Source organism: Ovis canadensis, chromosome 1, assembly GCF_042477335.2.
Source record: "Ovis canadensis isolate MfBH-ARS-UI-01 breed Bighorn chromosome 1, ARS-UI_OviCan_v2, whole genome shotgun sequence".
In the NCBI taxonomy this organism is placed as follows: domain Eukaryota; kingdom Metazoa; phylum Chordata; class Mammalia; order Artiodactyla; family Bovidae; genus Ovis; species Ovis canadensis.
In genome coordinates, this window is record NC_091245.1 from 95,038,793 (window position 1) to 95,054,158 (window position 15,366).

Here is a 15,366-nt window from a genome sequence, read left to right on the forward strand (position 1 = left end):
GTTTTCTGCAGGACCTATAGGTGGAAATGTTCAGCACAGTTAGATAATCGGCCTGGAGCTTACGGGAGAAGTTGGGGGTGGAGACAGATTAGTGATTGTCAGTATACAGACAGGGCATTAGATGGGAAGCAGCGTGAGGAGAAAGGGCTTCACTGGGAAGGAACTTCCGAAGCGGGGAGGGAAAATCCCGGCAGGACCGCGGTATCCGAGAAGGACAGAATTCCGAGCAGGTATGCCAATGGTCGGTCATACCTCATGCCACAGGACCAAGTCAAGGGAGAGCTGAACACTGCCCATGGCTGTGATCTTGGCTGTTTGGGTGAAGTCAAGCCCAGATCACGGTGGGCTCAAGTGCTGGCTAGTTAGGAAATCAAGCAGAATACAGAATATGGGGAAACTCACAGATTTGAAGAGGGGAGGGAAGAGGAGGCAGTTTGAAACTATGGTGAAAAGGTGACTAGTAAGGGAGTAGGCACCTGGGCTGCTTTATGGGCCAAGGAGACCCTGAAGGGGCATCTGTGTCAGGGGCACACCTGTACCTAAAGCCCAGATAAAGCAGACTTCCTGTCCCTTCTCCCCCTTTCTTCTTCCTTTGGGGCCTATTTTGAGCACTCCTCCATACCCGCTTCTTGTTTTAAAATCAGAACTCATTGTCAGTTACTCCCTGATACGGGCTTGAAGAAGTAGCTCTTCCCAAGGGTATATCTGAACCCAGAGGATGGCCTGGGAGTCCCACCTGTTGCTCTTTCTCTGCTGCCACCAGCTCCTAGTCCCCATCTCCTCCTTCACCCCCCTTTCCTTTCACATTTACAGTATTATAGAATAACTCACGTTCACTATGTGATCAGTTCAGTCACCCAGTCGTGTCCGACTCCTTGTGACCCCATGAATCGCAGCACACCAGGTCTCGCTGTCAATCACCAACTCCCGGAGTTCACTCAGACTCACTCACATCCATCGAGTCAGTGATTCCATCCAGCCATCTCATCCTCTGTCGTCCCCCTTCTCCTCCTGCCCCCAATCCCTCCCAGCATCACAGTCTTTTCCAATGAGTCAGCTCTTCGCATCAGATGGCCAAAGTACTGGAGTTTCAGCTTCAGCACCATTCCTTCCAAAGAACACCCAGGACTGATCTCCTTTAGAATGGACTGGTTGGATCTCCTTGCAGTCCAAGGAACTCCCAAGAGTCTTCTCCAACACCACGTGATAGGTATTAGCTAATCCCGTTTTACAGATGAGAAAACTGAGGCTCAGAGGAATCAACTAACCTGCCTAGATTGTGTGGCTAGGAAATGCCCTTCTTGTGCCCTGGTCTTTGCCTCTGCCCACAGGAATCTACTTAAGGTTTCCCCCACAGATAGGAGTTGCCACCCACCTTGAAAAACTCAGCCTCAGTTAGCTAATTGTCAGCTCCTGGTGAAGTCAGGCTGGTGAGAAGTAAAGGACGTGAGAGTTGTTCTCCATCATAGGACCCAAGTTGTACCCAGTCCGCTCTAAGCCTCAGTTTCCCTGTATGAGGGACTGATTGATTGAGTTCACAGTGCCGTTCCATGCATGGAGGAACAAGGCTCAGAACCCGGGGCTTCCCTGTACCTTGGTAAGACTTACACCCATGTGGGTAGCAATCACTGACCTAAATTGCAGGAGCTCAAGTAGGGAAAGGGCCAGCTTTCTGCTCACCCCTTCAGGATCTTCTTTTCTGTCCTCCTGTCATTCACTGTCCCACATACTCTGCCTTCTGAAAATCGTGAATGGCAAGCTAGAAAGTATAACAGAAAGGGCACTGAGCCAAAAGTGAGAAGGCAGCCGCAGAATGCACCCATTCCTAGCTGTACAATCTTAGCCAAGTTAATGGATTCCTCCGAGCCTCGGTTTTCTCATCTATAAAATGGGATTAATGACGTAAGCTATTCTGTAACACTTCATATGTGAAAATGCCTCACACAGAACTTGACATGTAAAAGGTCTTCATTTAAATATTTCTTAGGCCTGAATGCTTAGGCTAGGAATCCGTGATACTTGCAATTTTTGTCATTTTGTGGAATTAATATTTGAACATGTCAAACCTGAAAAAAAAATATCACTTTTAATTAATCTTCTAGGAACTTAAGAAAAGACTTTTTTCTTTAGTACATCATTATGTTGCTTTGACTATCACTGGCCCTGTCCCTCCATCTGAATTAGGAATTCCATTTTTACATTCCTTTCAACTGATACAGTTGCCATGCACTACAGTGATTCCCAAGGTAATAGAATAACTGTCTCTCTCGCTGGCTCTATTTTTTCTTTCTTCTCATTTTTTCCTTTCCCCTTAATAACATGAAGCTTCTTTTTTCCTTCCAGAAAAGAAGCAGCATCACCCTGTCAATGTTAAATTCTGGCAGAAACCAGAGCCGCTAACATGGAAAGAAAAAAAATTGGCAAAAGCCAGGAGTGAAAAATTGCTATAGCGTTACTTAGTTGGGCTTCCCTGGTAGCTCAGTTGGTAAATAATCTGCCTGCAATGTGGGAGACCCCAGTTCGATTCCTGAGTCGGAAAGATCCACTGGAGAAGGGATAGGCTACCCACTCCAGTATTCTTGGGCTTCCCTTGTGGCTCAGCTGGTAAAGAATCTGCCTGCAATGTGGGAGACCTGGGTTCAGTCCCTGGGTTGGGAAGATCCCCTGGGGAAGGGAAAGGCTACCCACGTCAGTATTCTAGCCTGGAGAATTCCATGGACTGTATAGTCCACGGGATCTCAAAGAATCAGACACGACTGAGTAACTTTCACTTCGCTACTTAGTTGTGTGTATTTCAGGAATACAGGGTCCTCTGCATTATTGGCAATGACTGTCTCTGTGGTCAGCGCTGATTTCTAACATAATTCTCTGTTCAGTGCGTGTAGCAGATTGATTGCATTGATGGCCCCAGTTCCCTTCTGCTTCTTTTGCTCTGCCACTTTGCTGCTTCCTTCACTCAAGAGATGGAGTCTGTTAACCCATCTCTTGCTTTTGAACTTGGCCATGTGACTTGCTTTGATCTGAGGATGTTAGTGGTCATGATGCAAGCAGAATCTTTTAAAAGTACTGATGTATTTCTGCTAGTCCTTTTGGACCCCTGACATTACTGCGAAAATGTGCCCAGGCTAGCCTATCCGAGGACTGTGAGAGGGATCCAAGGTAAGGCCATCCTAGACCATCCAGCTCCCATCAGCTGATCCTTAGGCTTGTGAACAAAAATCTGTACTATTACTGTATGCCACCAAAGCTTGCTATTTGTTATGCAGCAATAGCTAACTGATACAGTTAACTTTGGAGCCTAGGGCATAACCCATGACTTCTACAACTTAAATGGTGAAAAAAAAATTCTTGTAGTTCAAGCCCTACTGATACTATAGTTAACCACCTGGAGAAGTATTTTGAAATCACCTTTCCAGGTAAGCTGCCCTTTAATTGTTCCCTGAATGCAACCTGTATATCCCTGCCTCAGTATCTTTGTACATTTCATTTCTCCCTAGGGAATGTCCTTTCTTCTCTCTTCCCTATTTGAATCATTCCAGATCTCCAAAGACCTAACATAAACCACATAAATCAGCCTTTTCTGAATGACCTCTGGCTGCCCCCTGCCTGCAGTAGTCCTGCCTGAGTCATAAAATGGATACCCAACACAGGCTGCCTTCCATGACTACAGTTTCTTTCTTCCGTTCTTTCTTTCTTTTTTTTAATTTTTATTTTGCTTTACAATACTGTATTGGTTTTGCCATACATTGACATGAATCAGCCATGGGTGTACATGAGTTCCCAATCCTGAACCCCCCTCCCTACCGTTTCTTATCTACAGTTCCTTATCAAACTAGATTCCAATTTCCTGGAGGGCAGGGCCCATTTTTTTTTTTACCTCTTTTATCCCCCAAGCACTGCATAGTACCTTAAAAAGGAAAGCACAGGGCCTTTTAACTGAAGATGTTAGTATTTGCATGTTGTCATGGAGAAGGGTGGTTGTTGTTCGGTGTCCTTGCTTATGAATAAAACCAAAGGGCGGTCAGTGTGTTGTACACCTAAAACTGGAACGGTGGTGGTGGTGGCGGCTGGTGGTTTAGTTGCCAAGTTGTGTCCAGCTCTTGCGATCCCATGGCCCCTCTGTCCACGGGATTTTCCAGGCAAGAATACTTGAGTGAGCTGCCATTTTTTTCTTCAGGGGATCTTCCTGACCCAGGGACTGAACCTAGGTCTTCTGCACTGTAGGCAGATTCTTTACTGACTGATCCACCAGGGAAGCTCAACTAATACAGTGTAATGTGTCAGTTCTATCTCAATTTTTTAAAACTTGGAAAGAAAATATTAAAATTAAAAAAGAAGTTAGTTAGAGGCTTCGAGGACTTCCGCAGTGGCCCAGTAGTTAAGAGTCCATGCTTCCACTACAAGGGGCAGGGGTTCGATCCCTGTTCAGGAAACTAGGATCCCACGTGCTGTGTGGCATGGCCAATAAATAATTTTTTTTTAAGTTATAGGCTTCCAGATGAAAGCTTGTAGAATCTTACCCTACCCTACTCTAATTCCCCCTGGGAAAATAAATCATAAAATGCCACCTTTTCCCTGAAGATTCCTGACTTCCCTTTCTACTCAAATTAGATACATTCTTTCTCTTCTTCAGTTCTCCATGTCTCTTTGCCACCTGTATTTCTCCTAGTGGGCCTCCCTGAATTTACCTTATGTGATAGCCAGTCATGTTCTTCTTTCTTTCCTGTTTACCTGCACCAGGCTCCACCATCAAAATTTCCTAAGATCAGAGGCTGCACTTTTCCATGTGTGTCTCTGGCACTTGGTAAGGTGCTTATCCTAAAGCAGGTGCTCCGTGAAGTATTTCATGACCTCATCATCTCTTCCAGCTCTGTCTTTATGTTAAATGCCCTAATTCAGGCCCTTACCATTGCTCCTACAGAAAATTGCGAAAGGCTGTATCTGGCCTTCCTCCTTCTACCCTTGCCTCCCTTCCTCATCTTGGTCCTCAGCTTAAAAGAAAAACATGACCAGGCCATTTTCCTACTTAAAAAACAAACCAACAAGCAACCTCTTAATAGCTTCCCTTTTCTATAAGGTTAAGACCAATTTCTTAGGCCTGGCGTGCATGGCCAACTCAGGTCTGTCCCAGCCCACCTCCATAGAACCTTCTCCCTTCACACCAGCCTTTAACTTTACTCCAAGAGGGCACAGCTGATGCATCACAATCCATGCTGGATTGTCTCTTCAATCACACCTCACCGGCCACTCCCCCAACCTTCCTCCCTGGTTGCCTCAGGTGACCCAACCAATCCTGACCCTCCCTCTCACCCACTCACTTCCCAGACTCCCTTGAGGTACCCCATTGATTGTTGTGCTTGCAAAATTACCTTGTGGTTATCTGAGTAAGTGGAAGCTTCCTGAGAACAAAGACTTTGTATTGAGTTGGTCAAAAAGAAACATTTTGTCCAACCCAGTATGTGCAGCACCTACCACAGCACCCAGAAGATTAAAAAAAGAAATCGTTGGATGGATCGGTGGATGGATGGAGCAGGGATCTGCTGTAACTGTGGCCTGAAGCATACCAGACCATTCCTGACATATCTAAATAGAAGCTTGGTCTGGAGAACTAACGTCCTTAGTAAGCTTGTCCCTTGTACAGTCTTGTTTTCGGTACTAGGATTAATTTGGCCTGGATTCAGGGCCATCCTTAGTGGCCAGGTCCACACTGAGCAGCTGAAGATTCCCGTAAATGTTCCTTGATATCCACTGGGCACTTCCTATGTACTAGATGTTTTTCTGATGTTTCACTTTCAGTGAATTAGTTCATTCAATTCTCACAGCAATCTTATGGGATGTACACAGTATCTCTATTGTGTAGATGAGAGTTAGGAAATGTTAACTAACTTTTCTAAGATCAACTACTAAAAACATAGTCTGTGTGCACACCCAGGCAGCCTGATTCTAGAGCATGCCGGCATCACCGCCACCTCATGTTTCCCCGGGTCCCTGTCTTCCAGCTGTGTTTCTCTCTTTTCTCAACCCTTTCCTCCCAAGATGGGAGGCAAGATAAGGGCTAAGAAGAGAACATTTCTTCTTGATTGTTTTATTTATTCTGTCTACTTTAATTCCCTCATTATTACCTAATTATATATATTTAGCCAGGAGGAGGCCATCTTTTCTTATTTGTATCTATATATGGTTACCTGCCCATGAAGATAACTTTTCACACCGAATTGGAATGATTATCAAAGAGCCATATAAAGCAAACTGTATTGCCCTTTGCAGGCCATCTCTGCTTCTCAGTGGGCTGGAAACCGCACCATTGCTTCCTCTTTATCTTTGTAGTGAGAGCACAGCATTTGTCACTCAGCGTCTGAGCAACTTCAGTGACACCACCAGGAAAGGTCTACATCGGTCCAAATGGCACGCTTCCCACATGTGGCATCATTTTTTCTTTTTCTGAGTAAGTGTCATAATTCTGTATGTTGCTGTTGTCACAGGAACTAGTCAAACAGAGACTGTAAGGTGATAAAATGGGACAGTTTGGTCTCTATAGGGACAACAATGGCACACATCTCTGGTGCTGGCAATCATTTTGACTTTTGATGATGTTCTTGGCTACCTAGATGACCTTGAGCTCCAGGTGGTGCAATGCTTGGTTGAGTCCCGTGAACCTGATCCCATTGGTTTTTATATTTGTGTGTGTTGCTAGATCTGCCAGTTTTGCTGGCCCTGCCTTCACCTTATTTTCTTGCGCTAACTGATTCCTGGAGATAGGATGAGGCTTAACCCTTCAGACTGACCGGGGATGCCTGATAAGAGCTTGTCTAGATTAATACACCTTGGGGATGTGGCTAGATGAAAGGCTTATGAGAGCACGTAATAGTTTTAGGTTAACTTGAAAGAAGGTTCTGACTTCACCTGTGAGCTGAAGTGGGCGTTGACTACTGTAAAACTGAGAAGGGGGCAGGAAGAGTCACATGGCTCTGCTGAGGGGCATGTGGAAGGGCCTCAATGAGCATAGGGGCATTTGTATATGGTTGAACAGGGTGGAGGAAGTAGAAATTTGGGGGTGATGGAGAACAGATGAACCGGGAAGGGCATGAAATAGTTTCAGAGCAGACAGAGCAGGGAGCAGGTACTTTTTAGTGCTATGGGTTCATTGAGCATCTGCTGAAGCTCATCTTCACCCCCATCTTAGAACAGTTTTTAAATACATAAATTAAAACATATAAGATTATAGGGAAAAAATCAGATTGAAATGCAGTTATCAAAATATTTTAAAGTAAATCATGATGTAGTCATTTATTTTCTTTTATTCATTATATGATAAGATCTAGAGGTAGTCTATTAACCACCAAATTTCAATTTAGTAATGAGTGTGAATAATATTTCAAGACTCCGCAATAGATGTGATGTGAAAATATCTTGGTTTGTTGTCTACCTTCATAGCTGAAGAAAATACTGAATTTCCATTAAGGTTAGTGAAAATAAAGATGTAGGGTGTTTTTCCACCCAAGTTTACAAACCCTTTAATCCCCCATGTGGACTCAGGTTTAAAACTTCTGCTTTAGAGTGACTAGATGGAATTAGTGAAGGGATTTGGACAATAGGGGAACTAAAAGAGCTTAGAGTAACCAAGGCTGTGGCTAATAGACAAAAAGGGTGCTGCATTCAGCTCAAAGGGACGCTTAAGAAATCCTTGGCTTGAATTGAACTGGGCTCATGTCTCAAATGGAGAAGGCAATGGCACCCCACTCCAGTACTCTTGCCTGGAAAATCCCATGGACGGAGGAACCTGATGGGCTGCAGTCCATGGGGTTGCAAAGAGTTGGACAGGACTGAGTGACGTCACTTTCCCTTTTCACTTTCATGCATTGGAGAGGGAAATGGCAACCCACTCCAGTGTCCTTGCCTGGAGAATCCCAGGGACGGGGGAACCTGGTGGGCTGCCATCTATGGGGTCGCACAGAGTTGGACACGACTGAAGTGACTTAGTAGCAGCAGCAGCAGCAGCATGTCTCAAAGGACATTGGGTAGTGAGAGGGGAAAGTCAGATATGGGGCCTGATGGAGGTGATAGACAGCCTGCAGGGGAAGTTATTGGGACCAGATGCTCGTTAATTGCTGCCCGCCAGACTGGCTTCGCAGGCACTGATGACTAGGAGGACTGGGGGGTCCTTTGGGGACTTGCCTGGCATGTTCCTACTTGTCCTATTCAGGTATCTGAGTGTGATTCTCAAGTGTCTGTGCCTTGTGTCTCTGAACTGTGTGTTTGGCTTGCATATGGGGAAACTGGGCTTACATTGTGCAACAAGTCAAATGGTTGCAAATTCTGTGTCTTTTTTTTTTTTTGGTGGGGTGGGTGGATGGGGGCCTGGGAAAAGGAAAGTAACCAAGGTTCAAAAAGGGGAAGCTGCCAGGCTTTTCCTAGATCATTTGAACCATTACCTAAACTGGGTTATATATTTATTTTTCTAAATTTAGATTCCATAAATACTAATTTTGTGTAGAGCCACAGTTTTTATGTGAAAACACATTAATCAGAAAGTAACTTGAAAAAGATGTTGCAAGCCTGATATTTGCCATTACAAATACAGAGGGGAGAAATTAAGGCAATAAACTAAATGATGGATGATCCATTGAGCACTTGTATTGTTTAGCAAATGTTTACCTAGTCCTAATTAATTTTAAAAAATAAATATGTAAATGTATATGTATGGCTGAGTCCCTTCACTAGTCACCTGAAACTATCACAACATTGTTTAACTGGCTATAACCCAATATAAAATTAAAAGTTCAAAAAAATATGTAAAGACTGATGAATCCTGTTAGAATATGGGGCCAGATGAGGTTAAAGTCATGGATAAATGAGTCCTTGGACTTAACTTTGTCCTCTTGGTCTGTCACCCCTCACCCTAACTAGCTGCCCTACAAATAAAAGTCATTAACTTGGGAGGGTCCTGGGGAGGGCATACTGTTTGTCCTACTAAGACTGTATTCATGAAAAAAAAATCCACTAAATTATGGATGAAAATGCTTTCAGCCTCCAAGCATGCAGAGATTTTTGTATGGGTAAAGAAAAAGAAGTTGTTTGCTGTGTTTGATGTTCTCCAACTAGGTTTTGTATAAGGTGGAAGTATTTGAAGTTGCTGTTTTTTGTATATCAAAAATGGTCAGGTGTTGACCATTTTATATAGTTCAATCAAATAACTTCAATTCAAATAACGCTGAAATAGAAAATTTGGCAAAGCCAGTGATGTTTTTGAAAAAAGCCAATACCATCAGGAAATTCCTCATGTATCAAAAGTGTGACTCTGATGCAGTATGTCATTGTTAAGCTGTGTGTGCATCAGTCAGCAAGAATCTGCTGTCCAGAGGTACCTAACCCTCTGTCCATTAAAAGAGAAAGCAGCAGGCCAGTCCTCTAAGGTGTTTTCCTCTTTTGGAGGAGAGATATGTGCAACATCCCACGGAAAATTGATTTATAATAAGATGCTTCAAGTGTACGATTCCCCATGCATGACCGTTTGAACTGGCCTCTGTCCATCATTCCTTTGTACCCCCATAATACCTGTGAATCCTTCACATTGTCTCCTTCACTTTCCTGAGAAAGTGGTACCCTCCCAATCAAGTTCTTGACCTCATGCTTCCACTAAGACCTTACTGCATTCATCGTCATCTCTCTGGCTTCATCCATCTCTCCCCTCTGCATCTCCTCTGCCCATGAACATGCAGAGGCACCCGTGTCCATCTGCCCTCACTGCTCTGCCCCATTGAGCTGCTCTTTCTAACTATCACCCTATTCTTCTCTTCTACATGAAACTTCTTGAAGTAGTTTAGTTTAAGCTTCTTGCAGTTGCTTCTTACCCTTGAAATGTTCTGCTTCTGCTCTCTTGAAATCTCTTTTACAAAGATCACCACCGACATCCTCATCATCAAATTAAAAGGACACTTCTCTGCCTTTTGAATCCTGACCCTCTCAGCATCATTCAGCAGTGCTGACAAGCTCTTTCTTCTTGGAACATTTTGCTCCTTTGGTTTTCAAGCTGCAGTGCCCTGGCTACCCTCCCACCTCCCTGATTCTTCTTTCTGTAGCATGCATTTCTCATCTTATTTCCTACATAGAGAGATCCCCTAATGATCTCTCTTTAGCTCTCTTCTTATATCCCCTAACATTTTCCACTACTTAACGTGTAAATGACTTAATCAGCATCTACAGCCCAGAACTCTCCTTAGTTACAAACAGGCATTTACAGGAAGCAGTGAAGAAGCAATGGAGACAGTCAGGAATTTGACATTTGTAAATCCAAGTTCAAGTCTGGCTCCAACATTTATAACTTTGCAATTGCTAAATATGGGAATATCACAGAGTTCTTAAGATAACTAGATGACAAATATTTTCAAAGAGTAGATTTTAAAGTAAAGAAAGAGACACAGATATTGACATTTATTTCAATAATATTTCTAAATATTTGCTGGATTTCCTTCTTGTTTATTCCATAGTACTCTAATTTAATGTTTCCAAGATTAAATTCTTTATCTTCTCCTTCACCCCTGAACACATAATAGTACCTCTTCCTGATAGCCTTATTCCTGTTAATAGTACTGTTACTCCCAGTCACCCTTACAAAACCTGGTATCATCTTTGATTTCCTCTTGTCTTCCATCCACCCCTTTGACCTCCAAGCATCTAAGATGCTGAAAAACTCTATAGATTTATCTCCACAGTGGCTCTCAAATTATAGACCCTTTCTTTCCATTTCTACTGCCTTCATCGCTTATCTCCTGAGCTTCTGTAATTATCTGATATCTATTTCTAACTCCATCTTCCTACACACCATCAGGTTAATTTTACTAAGAATTTCAAAACACTTTCAGTGGGTTCCCCATTGTCTATCAATCAAGCCCAACCTTTTAAACATGCCAGTTAAGCCCTTCATGCTTTGGACTCAAAATTCCTGCCCAATCTTACCTCTTTCTATTAATCTTTTTGTAACCCACCCCCGAATCCAACTAATTACTCCCTATTTCCTGAACAATTCTTTTGATTACTACTTATACAGTCTTTTCATGAAGTCTCCTTCACTGAAAAATACTCTTTCTCTCCACTTAAATTGTCATAACCTTCTTCAAGGTCCATTTTTAATACTCTCTCTTCCATACACCTTACTTATTTTCCTCCCCTAAGATGTAATCTCTCCTTCCTTCAAATTCCTCAAAGAACATTTATCATATATCTTTCCAGGAGAGATGACAACCACCCTACTTGACTAAACTGTAAAGTCGAGAAGTCAGAGACTATCCTAAACTCATCTTCATATCTTAGTTCTTGAAGCATCAGAAATACTATAAGTGGTTGAGTGAGTGAGTGAAGTCACTCAGTCGTGTCTGACTCTTTGTGGCCCCATGGACTGTAGCCTACCAGGCTCCTCAGTCCATGGAGTTTTCCAGGCAAGAGTGCTGGAGTGGGTTGCCATTTCCTTCTCCAGGGGATCTTCCCAACCCAGGGATTGAACCCAGGTCTCCCGCATTGCAGGCAGATGCTTTGGGTAAATATTAATTGAATTAGCAACTGAAACAGAAGAAAATAAAGTACTACTTTTCACAATAAAATGTTTTGAATGTACCCATCTCTCTGAAAAGTCATAAAAATGTGGAGTAAATGCTGCCTAGGCATAAAAAATAACATTGTGGAAACATCCCCTGACATAAACATATTGGTGGTACCTCAGAAATCATATTTTTAAAAACATTTTTACTGTGCAAATATAACACACAAGAAAAGGGACTTCCCTGGTAGTCCAGTGGTTAAGAATCCACCTGCCAAGGCAGGGGACATGGGTTCGATCTCTTGTTGGGGAAGATTCCACGTGCTGTAAGGGCAACTAAGCCCACGTGCCACAACGAGTGAACCCATGCTCTAGAGCTCCTGCTTGGCAACAAGAGGAACCACTGCAATGAGAAGCTCAGACACCGCAGTTAAAGATTAGCCCCCTCTCACCACATGTGGAGAAAGCCTGCTTGTAGCAACGAGACCCAACACAGCCCAAACTTAATTAATTACAAAGGAAAGTTAATAAAACACAGCTATGAAATTTAATAAATAAGGAAAAAGTAAGACCCATGTAATCACTATGCAGGGGAAGAAATAGAACATTGCTAGGACCCTAGAATCACCCATCTACCTTGCTGTGTGCCCCACCAGATACACACACAATCATTTTACTGGCTTCCATGATAACTACTTCTTAGCTTTATTTAAAAAAAATAAATGTTTAACTTCTTACGTTTGCATCACTAAACAATACAGTGTGGGGTTTTTTTGCCTTTCTTTAAATTTTATATTCATTTTGTATATAGTCAAAAAGGTTCTGAGTGTTCAGTATCCTTCCTTAAACACAGTGATCCATGTTTCTGCAACCAGCTGCAATTCACTCACTTTCGTTTCTGTATAAGATTCCGTTTTATGACTGTACCACAGCCTGTCTGTTCTACTGCTGATGGACATATAGGTAGTCTCCAGTTTGGGGTTGCAATGAACAGTGCTGCTGTGGATGCTTTTCCATGTGTAGGCTGGAGCAGTGCTCACATTTCTTTATGATGTATGTCTAAGAATGGCTAGCATTGCTGACAATGTTTTAAATTGCCTCTGTAGAATAATTTTTTGGTAAATAATATTAAAAATTTTTTCTACTGTATGGCATAGGGAACTATACTCAATATCCCATAATAACCTACAATGGAAAAGAATTTGAAAAAGAATAGATATATGAGTATGTTAACTGAATCACTTTGCTGTACACTTAAAACTACCACAACATTGTAAATCAACTATACTTCAGTAAAAAGTCCTGTTTTGAAAAAAATTAACGTAACAAAATTTTTTCTCATATTTTCTAACTTCTATTCCTAAGTGCTTATTACAAAAAAAAGCCTAATGTATATGTCTCACATTTAACTGGGATTTATGAATAAATTAGTATATTTTAAATGATTACCGGAAATGTATACAGTTGGTTGATTGATTGGATGTTTGTTTCCCAGTTTTGCATTGATTGTATCCATATGCAATTTTTAGTTGACTACATCGTGACCAATTACGCTTTCTCCCTGTTTTTGTGGGTCCCCTCCTACCAGAATTGTTTTCATTCTAAAATTTCTAAATTTAGCCTTACCATGGTCTCTGTAATGTCATTTTTCCTTTCTCTCACTTTTTTCTCCAATCTGGTCTCCCTTACTCTTTGTCCTTGTGGATTCACAAAATTCAGCAGATGCTCTTGCTTCTTCCATTCCTGCTTATGAACTCCACTCTGTGATTCCGTAATACCAGTAACCACCCCCGTTGGACTCTTCTGATGTCTTTCCCCTGGGCCCTAGGCCCTGAGTGAAAGACCTAGCTCACCTTTGTGGTCTCTCTATCACTTGTTCATTGTTCTTCCTGTAACACAAAATAAACGTTTAATGTTAACGTAAGAAATAAACACTTTAACATAAGAAATAATACACTTTAATTTCTTAAAAAGTCTTGATTTTGAAAATGTGTATGTCAAAGGAAATATTTATTTCCTAAATAATATTTTCTCCTTTAAACCTAATACTTGAGATTTGTCCTAACGTGAAGCATTCCACTATGATCCCAACTGAAAGCTTTAAATAAGAGAGCAACTAAACTAAGTCTGATCCCGGATCCTGTTGGACTTGACAGTCATCTTTTATGAAGCTTTTCAATAAAGCTGTAGTGGCTCTTTAAAAAATTACAAAATGAAAAACCCTCTATGGTATAGAAAGGAGTTACTGCTGCTTCTTCAGATGCTAAGTTTAGCTAATCTTGCACCAGACCCGGCCGGGAGCTACAAACAGTTCCAACCAACCAGTGGGAAAAGTCATAGCACCAGGGCCAGCGCCGTGGAGTGGTCTCCCAAGTAGCTTGGTCACCTATACAGTAGCAATCATTTCTGTTAGGACAGCTCAATGGCAGGTCCCTAAGAACTGGAGGCTCGAGGAAGTATACTGAGAATTTTTACATAAAATAACATAAAAGGTGAATTATCGTGCATCATATTTACTTCAGGTGCACTTAGGTAAGTAGGTGCATTTTATAGAAGTGGTCATGCTACACTGATGAAGCTATTCTTTTTTAAGAGACTAGAGATTACTCTAGAAATCAGAATTATAAAAGAACAATTAACTCATCAAGCCATTCCACTGCTCCTCAGCCTGAAGAAGGTATTGAACATTTGAGTTGATTACAGCTAATAACCTGTGATCTCATTTTCTAGAATTGTAATACAGGGAGCTACATATTGTGGCACATTGGGAACTGGAGCACTAATCTATTTTTATTCCCTTTTCTTTCTCCTACTTGCAAGCTAAGCTCAGCATTGGCCAGCGAGAAGTAACAGTTCAGAAAGGACCGCTATTCAGAGCTGAAGGTTACCCCATCAGCATCGGCTGCAATGTAACTGGCCACCAAGGACCTTCTGAGCAGAATTTCCAGTGGTCTGTTTACCTGCCGACAGCCCCGACACAAGAAATCCAGATCATTAGCACCATGGATGACACCTTCTCTTATGTAGTGTATGCAAAGCGGGTAAAAAGTAGGGACATCTATGTGGAGAGGGTCCAGGGTAACTCAGTCTTTTTGCACATTTCCAAGCTCCAGATGAAGGATACTGGCGAGTATGAGTGTTTCACACCCAACACTGATGAAAAATACTACGGGACCTACAGTGCGAAGACTACTCTTACTGGTAAGCTGTGTGCCCTTCTTTGCTAGCCAGCCCCTGACAAACCAGAGTCTCCATCATCACAATGCCTTGCACTGTGACATGGCTTTATATTGTTCTGCTTGTTTTAGCAAAAGAGCCCATGAACCCTTCTGGATATTTTGGAGTTTGTCACAGATAGATATCTCATCTTCTCTAAAATTCTCAATTCATTTTCCCAATCAAGTTTGTCATGAAGAGTTAGATATCATGTGGTATTCCTAGGCCTTGCCCACAGCTATCCATAGTTGATAATATAACAAAGCATCAGACAAAGTTTTGAGAGTTCTCGTGTCTCTTCTTGGAAGCAGAATATTAACTTGATAGAAGAGCTGGTATTGATATAATACATTTATATATAACACGACTGAGCGACTGAACCGAACTGAATATCATAGGAAGTAAGTCATTAGCGTGGAAATAGTTATTCTCAAACTACCATTCTCTAGTGTATTTTCCTATGTGGCAAGGATCATATTTGAAATTACTGTTTTGTCCCTTTGCCTAGAATATCTTATCACTTTCTTTTCAGCCTAGCAAACTCCTACATATACTTTCAAACCCAGTTTAAACATTTCCTCTGCTGTGAAACCTGTTCTGACTGTTGCAGGCAATAT

At 42.0% G+C, this 15,366-nt stretch overlaps 1 protein-coding gene across 16 annotated transcripts in view; it reads left to right on the forward strand.

Moving 5' to 3' along the window:
- Positions 1 to 15,366, forward strand: part of CD101 (CD101 molecule) — a 69,588-nt gene that overhangs the window by 4,676 nt on the left and 49,546 nt on the right. For 10 of the 16 annotated variants that reach the window (XR_011259522.1, XR_011259520.1, XR_011259523.1 and 7 more), the window contains exons 1-2: positions 6,333 to 6,445; positions 14,354 to 14,734. Coding sequence is in view for 8 of the 16 variants with exons in the window: in XM_069601948.1 (XP_069458049.1) it covers positions 6,403 to 6,445; positions 14,354 to 14,734 (424 nt within the window). In the remaining 8 variants the exon portion in view is untranslated. Of the gene's footprint in view, positions 1 to 6,332; positions 6,446 to 14,353; positions 14,735 to 15,366 lie in introns of those variants that run through there. The other 6 variants (XR_011259526.1, XR_011259525.1, XM_069601985.1 and 3 more) reach the window with 2 other exon arrangements.